The sequence below is a fragment of the Lonchura striata genome, chromosome 13, assembly GCF_050655825.1.
Source record: "Lonchura striata isolate lonStrDom1 chromosome 13, ASM5065582v1, whole genome shotgun sequence".
Taxonomy (NCBI): Eukaryota; Metazoa; Chordata; class Aves; order Passeriformes; family Estrildidae; genus Lonchura; species Lonchura striata.
Window position 1 is genome coordinate 18735716 of NC_140715.1, and position 14828 is coordinate 18750543.

Sequence of the window (14828 nt, forward strand, 5' to 3'; positions counted from 1 at the left end):
GGCATTCCCACCCCTGCAGACCTTCAGCAGGACCTGGGGCACGTCCCCTGCACGTGGAGCTGCACCAAGAGCCAAGCCCCAGCCCCTGTGCCACCACCCCGTGTCCACCAGCCACCACAGAAAGCCACAGGGGACGGGACAAGGGTGGCAAGGGTGGCAAAGGTGACAAGCTTCTTGCCCCCCCAGCTGAGCAGGTGTCCCCCAGAGAAAGGCAGAGCAGAGCAAGGGCAGGAGCAGCTGTTAGTACCTCTCTGCAGGAAAGAGGCCGTTCTCTGGATAAGCCCTGATGGGGAACAAAAGGATGGGAGACAAGGCATGAGGCAGGGAGGGGATGGACTGGAGGTCCAGCAGTGCTGGCAACACCTCCAGGGCAGTGCTGAGAGCTCTGACCCACCTTGGGGAGCAGCACAGAGGCTTGGGGAATATGGGATGGGGGCCTGGAGGCTGCAGTGGATCTCACTGGGGATCAGAGTGGATCTACACTGGGGAGCAGAGCAGGGGCTGGGTTGCCGTGGGGCTGGGACCTCATCCCACAGTAGGAGAAGTGGGTGGAAGGAGGAGTTGGTGTAACCAGCAGAGAGGAAAGCAGTCCTTACCAGACCTCTTCTTTCCAATGGGCTCCCTGAAAGAGAGAAGGAAGAGTGTCAGCAGAGCCAGGGGACAGCTGGGGTGTTGACAAACCCACCCAGGAACGCAGACAGTGCTGCCTCTGGTGGGGCCACTGACCTCCCTCAACCAGCCAATGTCTCCATGGGCATCACCCACCTGCAAACAGCCCCTGCCCCCCTCCTTTCAATTCATAATTTCATGTTTTGTCCTTCCCAGGGTGAGCCTGGGTGCTGGCCTGGCCTTGCAGCTTCCACCGAGCCCCTTGGCACCACCTCAGGGACCCATCCATGGAAGTCCCAATAAAATGAAATAAAATGCAGCCAGGATGGAGTGGAAACAAGCTGGACATTGTTACAGAAACTGGAGCCTGTTGAGTTCTGAGACCACAGACTGTGCAGAGACCTGGACACCACGTCCCAGGTGCAGACACCCTCAGGGGAATCTGTGGGACAGAGCACCCCAAAGATTTCCCCACAGAGGCAGTACTGCAGAGCTCAACCAGAGTTAATTAACAAGCCCCATTAAACTTGCCCCAGTTCAGAGGTACCACAGGGAAGGGAGGCAAAGCACGGGCAGATGAGCAGGCTGGAGATCAACAGGTGGGAATGGCACCCTGGTGCTGACGGGAATAACTGGAGGCTTTGCCCTGCCTTCTGCTAAAGCCATCACTGTAACTCATCCCCTGCTTCCCTTCCCTGGCTGCTCAGTCTGAGTGAGGGGGCAAGGAAGGAGCTGCAATTCCACTTTGCTGCTGGGATGTTCCTGGCAGGGACACAAAGAGCTGCAGGTCAGAAGAGCAGCAGCCCCAGCCCAAGCACCTCAGAGGGGACAGGAGCTCAGACAAGACAGGAAACAGCAATAAACTCCTGGCAGCATCTCGTCCTCCTCCTGGGATCCCTGAGGAGCAGAGAAGGGCAGCAGCAGAGCTGATGTGCACGGATCCCTGGCAACTCATGGCTCCAGCAGAAGGGAAGGAAAAAACCACTCTGCCTTCCACTGTAAATCTCATTTAGCCCCAGCCACGGCAGAGTTACACAGCACCAATGCACAGCTGTGACAGGGGGACACCAACCAGCCCCACAGAGGTGCAAAAACTCAGGAATGCTCCTCCAGCTGCTTCCCAGAACTCTGAAGGCAAAGGTTGCTGTGTGACTGGAGCCTCACTTAAAGCTCTGAGCCAACACCACATCCCAGTGGGCTCAGCCCAGTGTCCTTCAAGAACCTCACAATCCCCTGAAAGGAAACTCTGACACATAGAGAACTCTTAGCACATTCAATCATCCCTATGCCACTTTTTTTTTTAAGGAAAAGAGAGTCAGGTTTCTCAAACATCTTCTCTAGGCAGCATCCCTGAGGATCCAGGGGTGGGAAGGAGTGAAATGGGGAGCACAGAGGTTGAGCAAAGTGAGCAGACTTTAAAAATAAATTAAAAACAAATACACAGAGGCTGCTTTTCAACAACCTGTAAGACAACTGTTAAACAACTCACTGCAGGATGCTGGGGACACTGAAATTCTTCATGGACTTACAGGGTCATAATTCAGGCAAGAAATGTTAATTCAAAGTCATCAATTATAAAGCCAGGTCTAAGGAAGAGTTGTTACAAGCTGGCTTGAGTTTATAAACTTTTTCCTAAGGCACATTTGGTGGCTGCTGGGCCAGGCAGGTCCCAGAGCTGCAGGGAGGTGGCCCTGAGGTTGTCACACAGAAAAACCCACCTTGCAGTGGGACTCACAGGAGAAAAATGCCCCCAGATGTGGCTTTGGGGACCACAGCACTGCCTCTGCTGCCACAGCCAGCTCGTGGAATAGGTGAAGGACTGGAAACCCAACACAATGAAAACAATTCCAGCTGCTGCAAACCCACACAGGAGCCACATCAAACGGGACGGATCTGAGGTCAGCATTCCAAGAAAACATCTCCCTCATATTAAAAAAAAATGTCTCTTGTAAAAAAAAAACCAAAAAAAAACCCTCCTGCTGTAATACAGTAATGCCTCCAAAATAGCTGTCAGGAGGGGGTTCATCTCCTAAGCATTCAGCAAGCTTGGAGATGTTTGGAAAATTTATGGAGGCGAGGAACAGGGTACAAGAGAGCCCTTGTTTGGGAGAAGTGATGTTTAGCAAATGCTCCAGCAGCACTGAAAGGAGCCCCTGTCCCCACACTCCAGGGCCACTGCAGAGCTGGCCAAGCTGAGCCCTCAGGCTCAGAACCTGCCCTGGTAGCTCAGAAAACCCCAGAAATGTGGCATTTCTGTCTGCTGCCAGCCAGGACAGGCAGCTCGCAGCAAAGGGAAGGAGGAGGCTGTTTTGGAGCTGGGATCCAGCCTGAACTCCTGGTGAATGTGCACATGGGGATCAGCAGAAATGCAAAACAACTTTGTGTACAAGCTGTGATCTGTCTGCAGAGCAGGACACGACCCCTGAGCTACAAGCCAGCAGGAATCCTCATCCAAACCAACATCCACCAACTCATGGGTCTCTGGTCCACCAGCAAAAACTCCTGGAGTGGCTTCCTGCAGCCCCTGCCACCTACAGCAGGGACAAAGTTAAAAGGAACAACTTTTAAAGTGTTTTATACATGATGGGCTGCTCAGCTCCCCAAAAAACCCAGTGAAAGATGCTTTTAATTGAAGAGGTTTCTCATGGCCAGGGGGGCATCCCATGTCCAGGTGTGGGAACAGCACCACGACAGCTCCTTCCCCACCACATCCCACTGGTAACTGTGGGCAGTGAATAAATAACTACTTGGTAATGTTAATAACTAGTTACTTGGTAATATTAATTGGTAATAATGTAATTAATTGGTAATAACTTGGTAATATTATTAACTAGTTAATGGTTAATATTAATAATGTATTAATTAGCTATTAGGGCCTTGCTTCTCTACAGAGTTAACCTGGGCTCCCTCATGTCCCAGAGCTGAAATTCAGCTGGAGGAGAGAACAGCTGAATGCCTTGACTCAGCAGTGGCTCCGTGCCCAGCCCCTCAGACTTCCCCAGCCTTATTCCAGCACCTCTGCTGTGGTTAAAAACAGCTCTGAGCTGCAAGGGGTGGCTGGGAGGTGAGGGGAGCACACTCCCACCTCGGCAGCCCAGCATCCTGTGCTGGTCAGACCTGCTGAGGGACGTGGGGAGCAGGAATTTGATGACTTCTGTTCTTTGAAGCTGCAGGGCTTCCATCCAGCACCGAGGAGGAAAATCCCACATCTCTCAGATTGCTAACTTTCCAGAGATTTCTTTTTTTTTTCCATAACCATTTATCTTCTCCCCACTTCCCTCACTGCTCTTCACAAATTCCTCTGGATTCAGCCTCGTTCTGCCCCACAATGGGCAGCCCCATGAGTTGGAAACAGTGGATAATTCCAGTCCAGAGCTTGCTGGACATGGATCCACATCACAAAAGCCACCAGCTGTCACTGCCAGTAGAAACCCTGCCACCTCCCTCTGCTCTCCTGCTTGATGTGATACACAGAAAAGCTGGGGAAGGGGAAAGAGGGGATGGAGGGAGGGCTTCACCTCCCTCTCCCACCCACCAAATGCTGGAGACTGCCCCAACTCCACTCCTGGCTGTGACATCCTGCCCAGCTGGGAGCAGTGGGGGAAGGAGGAGGAATAAACTCAGAGTTTGACCCTTTTTCTCTCCCTGGGACAGGCTGGGGCTTGGAGAGCAGGGGGGAGTTTGGGAAGGGCTGAGGACTGCTCGTGTTGTTCAGGAGCTGCACTGCAGGAAAAGCAGGAGAGCCCTGGCTCAGCCCAGGAGAGCTCCAGATCCAGGGAAAACAACACCACAGGGGCCTGGAGAGAAATGCTTGGGCTGCCCAAGCTCCTCTTTCCATTCCCAAACACTGCCAGAAACAAGGACTGAATTCACCCTTTGCAGTTAAAGCAGAACTCCACAGACTGCAGTTAAAGCAGAACTCCATGAGCTGCAGTTAAACCAGAATTCCATGATTTGCACTTAAATCAGAGTTGCACAGACTGCCATTAAACCAGAATTCTACAAGCTGCAGTTAAACCAGAATCCCATGTCTTGCAGACAAAGCAAAATTCCATGAACTGCCATTAAATCAGAATTCCACAGACTGCAGTTAAAGCAGAATTGCATGAACTGCAGTTAAACCAGAATTCCATTATTTGCACTTAAACCAGAATTCCGTGATTTGCAGTTAAATCAGAGCTCCACAAGCTGCAGTTAAAGCAGAATTCCATGAACTGCCATTAAATCAGAATTCCACAAGCTGCAGTTAAATCGGAATTCCACAGACTGCAGTTAAAGCAGAATTGCATCAACTGCAGTTGAAGCAGAATTGCATGAACTGCAGTTCAAGCAGGGCTCCAAGGACTGCAGCCAGCTGTGGCCCCTGGCAGGGTGTGACACCCTGGGGTGCAGAGGGATGTGTGGAGCCTCACCTGCACCCAGACAGGACAGCACAGGGTGCACCCAACAGTGCTCACAGACACGTCCCCATCACTGCCACCAGCTGCCACCCTCGTGGGCAGCGTGAGCAGAGGCGTCAGCCAGGGAAGGGATGGGGAGCAGGAATGCTCCCATGAGAGTGCCTGACCAATCCTTCTTCCCCTCCCTCATTCCCACCTTTCAGCCACCCAGCATAAAAATATTTTCCTTTTTTTTTTTTCCCTCTCCTTTCCCCCACTCTGTTCACGGCCTGGCTCCCTTTCAAATTCCCGGAGCAGAGGATTTCTGTGCTGGATGAAGGATGACATCCGGCCCAAGCCCAGACACGTCTGATCACGGCTCCCACCTCCTTAGTGCTGAGCTGGCAGCAGGCCAGCCCTGGGAATGGGCTCCCAGTCCCTCCAGAGGAGAGAGTCAAGGACTTTTATTAATTAACATTTTGAATTGTAGCTCATAAATACCCCTCTGGCATTCGGAATGGGATGGCGACACAACGGGGATGTCCTTGAGATGCTGTAGGGTTTGGCTGCTGGAGGCAAAGGGACAAGGGGCACCCACTGGGTCCCTCTGTGTGCTGCAGGCTTGGCTCTCCTCCTGGAGAGGAGCAGGCAGGGAAGCAGCACATTCCCCGTGGAAAGGAGGAGGAAAGGAAACAGTGCATTCCCCATGGAGAGGAGGAGAAAAGGATGCACCACATTCCCCATGGAGAGGAGGAGAAAGGGAAGAAGCACATTCCCCATGGAGAGGAGAAAGGATGCAGCACATTCCCCATGGAGAGGAGGAGAAAGGGATGAAGCACATTCCCCATGGAGAGGAGCAGGCAGGAGAAGCAGCACGACCAGCACTGGATTCAGCATCACCTGCTTGCCCACCCAGCCCTGCAAAGGCCAAAACTCACAAATGCAACAGAATTCTGCACCCTGTGGATCATCCCACCACAAAAACGTGTTTGGGACTGGGCTCCAGGCAGTCCCTTGTCTCTCAGAGCCCAGGCAGGGAGGTGACAGGGCACTGGCCCTGATGGCTGCAAGGACACAGGGCTGGGAGCTCCAGCTGCAAGCACAGCAGCTCACAGGGCTGCCCCACTCAGCACCCAAAGGCCTCCCCCCACACCTGATGCTCTGGCCACAGTGCTCACCCTGCCTCATTTCTGGCTCAGCCTAAAAGACAAAATAAAGGTGAGGAGAGTGGGTGTGAGACTGAAGCTGCCCTTCCACCCCCCGTGGCTGCAGGCAGGTCCAAGAACTGACTTCTACTGCAGAGCAGCTCCTCCTCCTCCTGCAGGGCTCAAAGATCTGTGCACAGACAGTGCCCCACACCCCAAAAAAAACCCCTGATGTCCTTGCAAGCTCATCTTGCCCTGGTGTCCCTTGCTTGTCCTTGGGACAATCCATCCCTGAGGGATGCCCCTCCCTGAGGGATGACCCATGGGGCAGCAGGTTAAGTGGTGAGCAATAGCTGGGCAGGACAGATGAGAGCATCAGCAACAGCAAGCAATTAGTTAATGGGCTCTGGGGCTCTCAGACCAATCTCATCAGTGACCACGAGCTGCAGGAGAAACGATGACAGGCCAAGCCAATAGAAACAGGAGCCAAAGGAGGAAAGCAGGGATGGGGGAAGGGGGAATTAAGAGAGGGAATGAAAATAATCAAAAACCCAGGGAGAAGATGCAGTCCACACAAGCACAAAACTGAGCTGAAGACTTGCCAGGCTCAGCTGATGCTCGGGGGAGAAAAACAAAATCCCTTTATCTTCCTCCACACCCTTCCAATAGAGAATGGTGTCAAATCAATTTATTGCCTTTCCCCTCTCAATCAATCAGGCCTCCCCCACTGCTCAGGAGCCGTGTCACATGCAGCAGGGAAAGGGAGAGCAGCAGAGCAGGACACGGAGGCGGCTGCTCAGATTTGTGCTGCTCGTGATCAGTAGGAGATGGGTGGCTCCTGGCCAGAGCAGCTCACAGTCACAAGACTTAGAACCACACCGAGTTGCATAAGGCACGCAAGATTCCCTGCAAACCTTCCTGGCTTTGCCTGGAGAGGCTCTGGAGTGTTGTTATGCATGGGGCTCGTGGATATGGCTGAGGGAAAATGCCCTTCCAACGAGGCAGAGGTTGCTGCAAATGTGTGAAGCGAGGCTCTCCAGGCTGATCGTGCTCCTGAGTGGTATTTGCAAATAGAAGGGGGCTCAGGAAGAGACCAACACTTCATGGGGTCCCAGAGAAGTGTTTCCACTTCCCCACTGGACAAAGGTGTCCACACTGAGCTGCAGAGCTTCTCCACCAAAGTCTCCAAATCCCAGATCTGCGACTGGGAATTGCTCATCAACACCAGAGTGATGGATATCACCAAGTCCAGGGCAGTTTGTGTCTGATCACATCCCAGTTCATGTCTCATCACCATCCCAGTTCATGTCTCATCACTATCCCAGTTCATGTCTCATCACCATCCCAGTTTGTGACTCATCACATCCCAGTTTGTTTCTCATCACCATCCCAGTTTTTCTCATCACCATCCCAGTTTTTCTCATCACCATCCCAGTTTGTATCTCATCACCATCCCAGTTTGTCTCTCCCATTCCCAGTGTGTCCCCCCCATTCCCAGTGTGTCCCCCCCATTCCCAGTGTGTCCCCCCCCCATCCCAATGAGTCTTTCCCCCATTCCCAGTGTGTCCCCCCCCATTCCCAGTGTGTCTCCCCCATCCCAGCAGTGGCTCCTCACTCTTTTGGGGGGGTCAGGTCATCGGGCCGTGTCTCGAAGAACTGCAGCACCTCCTCGCACTGGGAGATGTAGGGGGGCAGCTGGATCAGAGCCTGGGGAGCAAACACAGACAGAGGTGATGGAAACACCCAAACTGTGCAAGGAGCCCAGGGAGGTGCAGGGACTGGGACAAGAGTGGGGTTCCCAAGCTGGAGAGAACCACAGCCAACCCAGAGAGCCCCACTTCCACCCACCACCCCAGCCTGCTGCAGCTCAGACTAAAGGGAAACAAGCAGAGACTGGCCAGGCCCTGCTTAGCCAGCTCCAGCCTTTTGGGCAGATGTTGTGCCAGGCTGAGAGCCCCGGGGTGTCCATCCAGCCTCCCAGCTCAGCCTGCCAGCCTGGAGCAGCCATCCTTGGGAAAGGCTGGGCACTTTACACGTGGCAGACTCTCAGTGCCACCCCAGCACATCCTAAAAATGCTTCCCTGGGCAATGGCAGCTTGGGCAGGGGCAGGGAGAGAAGCAAAGGAGGCAAAAGCACAAGACAGCAGGGCTGGGAGGCTGCTCTGCTGCTGTGGAATGGCAGGAGATGTAAAATTCCCTCTGCTTTCTTTCCCTTCAGGGAATCTATAGTAAAAAAGCTTCAGCAGTAGGACCTGCAGGGTGAGAGTGCCTGGCTGGGAGGGCAATGGATAAAGGGAGTATTTAAAATCAGGGAGCAGAGCTGCAGCCTGACTTGGAGCAGATTTATAACCAGTTTTCTGTGCAATTCCTCCTCCCCTCTGCCTGCTGTCCCAGCAGTCTCGTGACAGCAGCGTGGGCAAAGCAAACCTCCCCTCATTTCTCTCCTGGAGACAAAACCACAGCTGCAGAGCCTCGGGGTGACCACAGAGATCAGATGTGGCTCCTTACTGCCCCGAGAGCTGGCCCCAGAGCCCTTCCAGCACCGAGCAGCCAGTGCCAGCACAGCAGACTGACAGACCACTAATCATGGGCCAGACTGAACGGGATCATGTGAGGCACAGCAGAGAGAAAACCACTCCCTCCATGGCTTTTGGGCCCAGGGAAGGGCTGTTCAAATATCAGGTTTTGCATGGATGCCATTCCCATGTGGTACCACTGCCTAGCTCCAGCATCCCATGACCTAAGTGATTCCCCCGTGCCAAAACCCCGGGGATTTTGTGGCCTGGAGAAGGCTCAGTGCCCTCTGAAAGGAGGGGATGGTCCCAGAGCTCTCCCTGTGCTGGGAGAGGAGGCACAAAGCCCACAGCTCATTTTTCAGGATGTTCTGAAGGAAGCCCACCTCGAGCTGACTCTGCTGAGCCAAGCAGGCCACCCTGATGTCTGTCCCACCCCTGGCCCTGACCTGGCAGGGCCAGCAGGACACAGCTTTGGTGCCACAGCACAGTCACCTTTCCCACCCTGCTGCCTGCAGGCCTGAGGAGAAAGTTCCAAAAACAGAGGATCCCTGTCGGATTAAAATCCATCCTGCAGGCACTGAGAAAGGATTTTCTTTCCTTTCTCAGAGCAGCAGTGCTCTCAGTGGGCCACACACTCCCTCTGGGGTACAGCATCACCACTCCTTCATCAGCCCCCCTCTAACCCTTTCCCAAAATCCCTTAGACAGGAGGAAGGCAGGTCCCACACCACGAGGAAGGCCAACAGATGTGGAGCACAAAGAGAATAAACTGGAGAAATGGGAAGGCATTTCAGGCCTCTGCTCCCTCTCCTTGCCAATCCCATGGTTGTCTGAAGTCCCATCTAGCAACTCACTGCTCTAACCAGCTTGCTCTGATTCCTTCGCTGCTTTTCCTGCACTTTATCTTAAATTACCAAGTTTTTAGGAGCTGGAACAGAGCCCTTCAGCAGGAGCAGTGCCCTGTGAAAGCAGTGGCTCCCCCACTTGCTCCTCTTGCCTGCTTCCACCCCAAATCTCACCCATCCTCTTTGCAGAGAACAAAGACACCCAACTTCCCTCAGAGGAGATGGCAAATAAAGCAGAAACTTTCCCACATCTTCCTCCTGCCAATCCCTTGCTCGTTTTCCATCTCTGCAGCCCCTGGGCAGTCCCACAGCCAGCTCAGCTCAGCTGCTTTCCGGGTAAGCAGCAGCAGCTCAAGGCCAGGAGGGAGAGCTGGGAACTCCTGGAGATGCATTAACAGGAGGAGGAGAGCACAGCTCCCTAAGTGGGTCATATAACATCAGCCATTACGTCCCTCCTCTTAATTCAGATGGCTTCATTATATTTTATGCCACTAATGGCATCGCTCTGAAAGAGGCAGCTGAAGCATTTTATCACTGAGGGACCTTTTCTTCCCCAAAATGGGATTTATGGCCGTGCCTGTCTGTGTAGCTGACACAGTTCACAAGGGCCAAGCACCACCAGCTTCCCCCAGGACAGCTCAGAGCCCACCTTGCACCACACCTCCATCACTCTGCCCTCAGCTGCTGGCCTGGCCCGCAGGGATTCCCATCTGCAGCCCCTCTGCAGAGCTGCCAGGATGCATTTCCCAATCCATCTCCATCCCTGGAGTTGTTATTCCAGCCACAGCCCCCCTGCCATGGGCCTGGCTGAGCCCCAAACCCCACAGCCTCCCCCCACCAGGCAAAGGCACTGCCACACCTCCCTCACCTGAGGGATGGCATGGGGATTTCACCATTTCCCTGTGGGAACCCAGAGCTTCCCTCTGGCTGCCCTGGCAGCTCTGGGACCCTGGCAGGGGTCAGGAACCCCCTGGACAGAGCCCCCAGAGACACTGGCTGTGATCTCTGCCCATGGAAAAGAGTTTTCAATCTTACAGGATCAATTACCAGCTCTGAGGGTTTGATATAAGGAATAATTAAGTGTGGCATGGGTGCAAAAGTAAAATTTTAGGATTCCAGATTAGGGGTCCAAAGGGGACAAGATGGAGGAAATTGGGTGTGCCTTGTCCTTTTTCTCCTCTTTCATGCCCTCCATGTCTCACTGTGGTGTTGGCATTTTTCTGTTGGTTCAGGCTGGGGACACACTGTCCAACGTAGGTGACAGATATTGGCACGTTCTTGTAAATCCAGCCCAGGGAGTTTCTGGTATTTAATGTTTGTCACATCCCACTGAGGGCAGAGCCCCACACGCTGCCCTGCAGGACAGAGCTGGGCAGGGCAGCAGAACATGTGAGAGATAAACAGAATAAACAACCTGGAAACCAGCACAGACCAATTCTGGCTTCTGCTTTGGCAGGGGGCAGAAAATCAGAGACTTTCTACAATCTCAGAATCATCAATACCTCAGATTCTGACATTCCCCTATCTTCTCCCATTAGTTTTACAGGTTTTGCATAAATTTCCAACAACATTCAGACTGGATTTTGGAGGTACCAGTCCGACCATGGCTGCTGCAAGCACTAATGCACATCTTTGACATGACGAGATGTGACACACTGGATTTGTGTGAAAATAGCTTGTCATGGACTTCAGTATTTTGTTTCTCCTGCCAAAAATAAATCTGCCCTAAAATCATAATTTCCCTTACACTTCAGCCCAGTTTTATATCCTTTAAGAGTATGGAGCAAATTGTCTCAGCCTTCTCTCTGTTCCAATAATTTTCTGAGGTACAAGTCATCTTACCCTGTTTTTGTAACCAGCAAGTGGAGTCTGCATCCCAGTTTGGAGCCACCCCACCATCCTACAGCTCCAAGTGCTGTCTGCTGCATCAAACAGAGGCCTTTTCCCAGAAGATGGGAAAGGAGGAGCTGAGTCCTTCAAACCAAGTGCTGCATGGAACCATTTCACTCCAAACCTGTGGAGATGGACACAGCCAGGTCCTTTGCAGCCCTTCCGGAGCTGGCTCTGCTTTGCAGCTGGAGAAGGGACAGAGGAAGGCAAAGGCCAGCAGCAGGGAGCAAACTGCAGTGGGCTTGGGCACCCCTGAGCCCTGCAAGGCCAGGTCCCCAAGTCCCCAGCATGGATCACGAGGAGGGAAAAGCTAAACTCTGTGTCACTCTGTGTGACTCTGTGTCACTCTGTGTGACTCTGTGTGACTTTGTGTGACCCTGTCACTCTGTGTGACTCTGTGTGATCCTGTCACTCTGTGTCTGACCCTGTCACTCTGTATGACTCCATGTGACCCTGTCACTCTTTGTGTGACCCTGTCACTCTGTGTCACTCTGTGTGACTCTGTGTCACTCTGTGTCACTCTGTGTGACTCTGTGTGACCCTGTCACTCTGTGTGAGTCCGTGAGACCCTGTCACTCTGTGTGACTCTGTGTCACTCTGTGTGACTCTGTGTGATCCTGTCACTCTGTGTCTGACCCTGTCATTCTGTGTGACTCTGTGTCACCCTGTCACTCTGTGTGTGACTCTGTCACTCTGTGTCACTCTGTGTGACTCTGTCACTCTGTGTGACTCTGTGTGACCCTGTCACTCTGTGTGTGACTCTGTCACTCTGTGTGACTCTGTGTGACTCTGTGTGACCCTGTCACTCTGAGTGAGACCCTGTCACTCTGGGTGACTCTGTGTGATTCTGTGTGACTCTGGGTGACTCTGCGTCACTCTGTGTCAATCTGTGTGACCCTGTCACTCTGTGTGAGACCCTGTCACTCTGGGTGACTCTGTGTGATTCTGTGTGACTCTGGGTGACTCTGTGTCACTCTGTGTGACTCTGTGTGACCCTGTCACTCTGTGTGTGACCCTGTCACTCCGTGTGACTCCGTGTGACCCTGTCACTCTGTGTGTGACCCTGTCACTCTGTGTCACTCTGTGTGACCCTGTCACTCTGTGTGTGACCCTGTCAGACTCTGTGTGACCCTGTCACTCTGTGTGTGACCCTGTCACTCTGTGTCACTCTGTGTGTGACCCTGTCACTCCGTGTGACTCCGTGTGACCCTGTCACTCTGAGTGAGACCCTGGCACTGGCAGCCTCACCTTGCAGTACTCGTCGATGGGGATCAGCCGTTTGACCGCCACGTCGCGGATGTGGCTCCGGCGGAACAGGATCTTCCCTGAAACACCAGAGCAGACAGGGGCAGGTCAGCACAGCACTCTGGGATCACTCTGTCAGGACCTTTCCCTGCATCCCCCTTGCTCCCAAAAGCACATTCCCATAAAAGCCCACTCCCTCACACGGATTAAATACCTCACCAGAATCAGGCACAGTGCAAGCAGCAAGGACCTTCCAGGAGAGGGGAAACACCTCCCAGCAAACTGCATCCCCCTGGTCTCTCACCAGTGTGCAATGATGAGGAGCAGCCCAGAACTCACAGAATCACACAGCCACCAAAGCACACCTCTCTGTTTGTCTCTAGGGTGGACAAAATCCCTGGCAAACACTGGCAGGACATCCCTTGTCCCGTTGTCCAGGTGTCCAGGTCCAGTGTGGGCAGCAGCCAAGCCAGAGGGTTTTTCCCTGTGCAGCTCCTGGTCCTGGAAGCCACAGTGTCTGCAGCTCTGAGTCAGACCTATAGAATTTTCCTTCCTGTCTGGGGTTTATTTTTGTTCTCCATTAATGGGATCCTCTTGCCACTCCGTTTCCTCCCCTCTGGCTCATGGTACAGGCCTCTTTCCTTTGAAGCCTAATGAGTCCTAAATGCTTCAAGCTGCTCTCTCAGAGAACAGCTTCTTTGGTTTAAGGAGACAAATGCCATTAGCAGACAGGGAAACAGATCCCTGATCAAAAGGGTTGGTACTGGCAGCATTCCAGACCACTTCCCAAGGCTCCAGGAACTGGCACTGCTCTGCAGCACAATCACCTGGAAAATTGTGGTTTGGGGGGGTGGGTGGCAGTGAAGTTCCCTCAAGTTCCTCCTGGCATCTCCAATACCACATGAAAGTGTTTTTTGTGCCTGGTTGAGTTTCCAATCCCATCCCTGAACCCAAGGAGAGTAACAACCCCTTCATTTATCAATGGGGTCACCACAGGGCAGCCCAGGAGCCAAACTCCCCTCACTCCACCCTTGCAAACCACGTGAGAGCAGGGAAAAAGCACTTGGGAGTCACACCATGGCTTTGTCCCTTTGTCCCTTTCTCCCTGGAATTACTGAAGCCAGGGCTGGGTGCTACTAAGAACAGGACACAGAAAAATGGTCACACAATTCTGACAGTTTTAAAGCCAGGGCTGAGTCACTGATCAGAATTTGAAATCCAGGGCTGGGTGATTTATCCCAGTTTGAAATCCAGGACTGGGTCACCCCCTGTGCCTCTCCCTGGCTTGGCCAGCAGCTGGATCACGGGTGACTTGTGCAAGCTGCCAATGCATTTTTGAAGCAGAGAGGAACAAAAGCCAAGCCAACTTCAGCTTGCAAAAAGCACGAGCAAAAACCTTCTGGAGGAGCCAAATCTCCTGCCAGGCTCAGTGAATGCTTTGGAACAGGACTGAATCCACTCAGGGGCAGCTCCATCCTTGCCCTGCAGTGAAGGGGATGGGGTCAGGCCAGCTCAGCCCAGGATTGCTCCTAATTCTGGGCCCTTGGCAGCAGGGCTGGGACACTGATGGTGGAAAATGCTCTGCTCTGCAGTGCTTTCCTTCTCAAAGCACGCCAAGAAGAGCCAAATCTGGCAGCCTTTGTGACAGAGTGAGAATAAAATCCCCCTCTATTCAATCTTCTCCTATTTTGAGGGTGAATAGCCTGGGAGCAGCACCCAGGCTGGAGCTCCATCCCTTGCCCTGAGCAGTTCTTTTCCATCTGACAAGAGAATGATCCATTTTTGCCTTTGCATCAGCAATCCCAGTGTGTCTGCTGCCCAGGATTCTGTTTGAATGATGATTGCTAAAAAGATGAATGGATCACACCATTGGTTCTGTTGGCAGGGGTAAAGAATGGCTGTTTTGGTTCTAGGTCTGCCAAAATGAAATCACTGATGGGTGGGTAGGTTATAAATGGCTGGAATAATAAGCTCTGGGAGTGGGAATACTGAAATGTTTAACAAACATATGCTAGTGAGTAATAATAAAAAGAATACAGTTTGGGGGAATAAATTCATCACAAGTGATCTTAAATTAGCCCAGGCATGGAGCATGTGAACCAGCAGGAAATCCAGCTCCTCTCTCTATTTGCTCTAGATCTGGTATTTTTCAACAAGGAAGTTGATTTTCTATCAAAAAGCTGACTTTAATCAAAATACC

General features: G+C 52.7%; 1 protein-coding gene across 7 annotated transcripts in view; it reads right to left on the reverse strand.

Annotated features, from left to right (window-relative positions):
- SH3PXD2B (SH3 and PX domains 2B) overlaps positions 1-14828 on the reverse strand; it is a 73460-nt gene that overhangs the window by 26254 nt on the left and 32378 nt on the right. For 4 of the 7 annotated variants that reach the window (XM_085591566.1, XM_085591565.1, XM_021532124.4 and 1 more), the window contains exons 4-6: positions 12632-12708; positions 7749-7840; positions 597-622 (exon numbers count right to left, since the gene is read on the reverse strand). In XM_085591566.1, coding sequence (XP_085447692.1) covers positions 597-622; positions 7749-7840; positions 12632-12708 — 195 coding nt within the window. Of the gene's footprint in view, positions 1-247; positions 284-596; positions 623-7748; positions 7841-12631; positions 12709-14828 lie in introns of all 7 variants that reach the window. The other 3 variants (XM_085591563.1, XM_085591561.1, XM_085591564.1) reach the window with 1 other exon arrangement.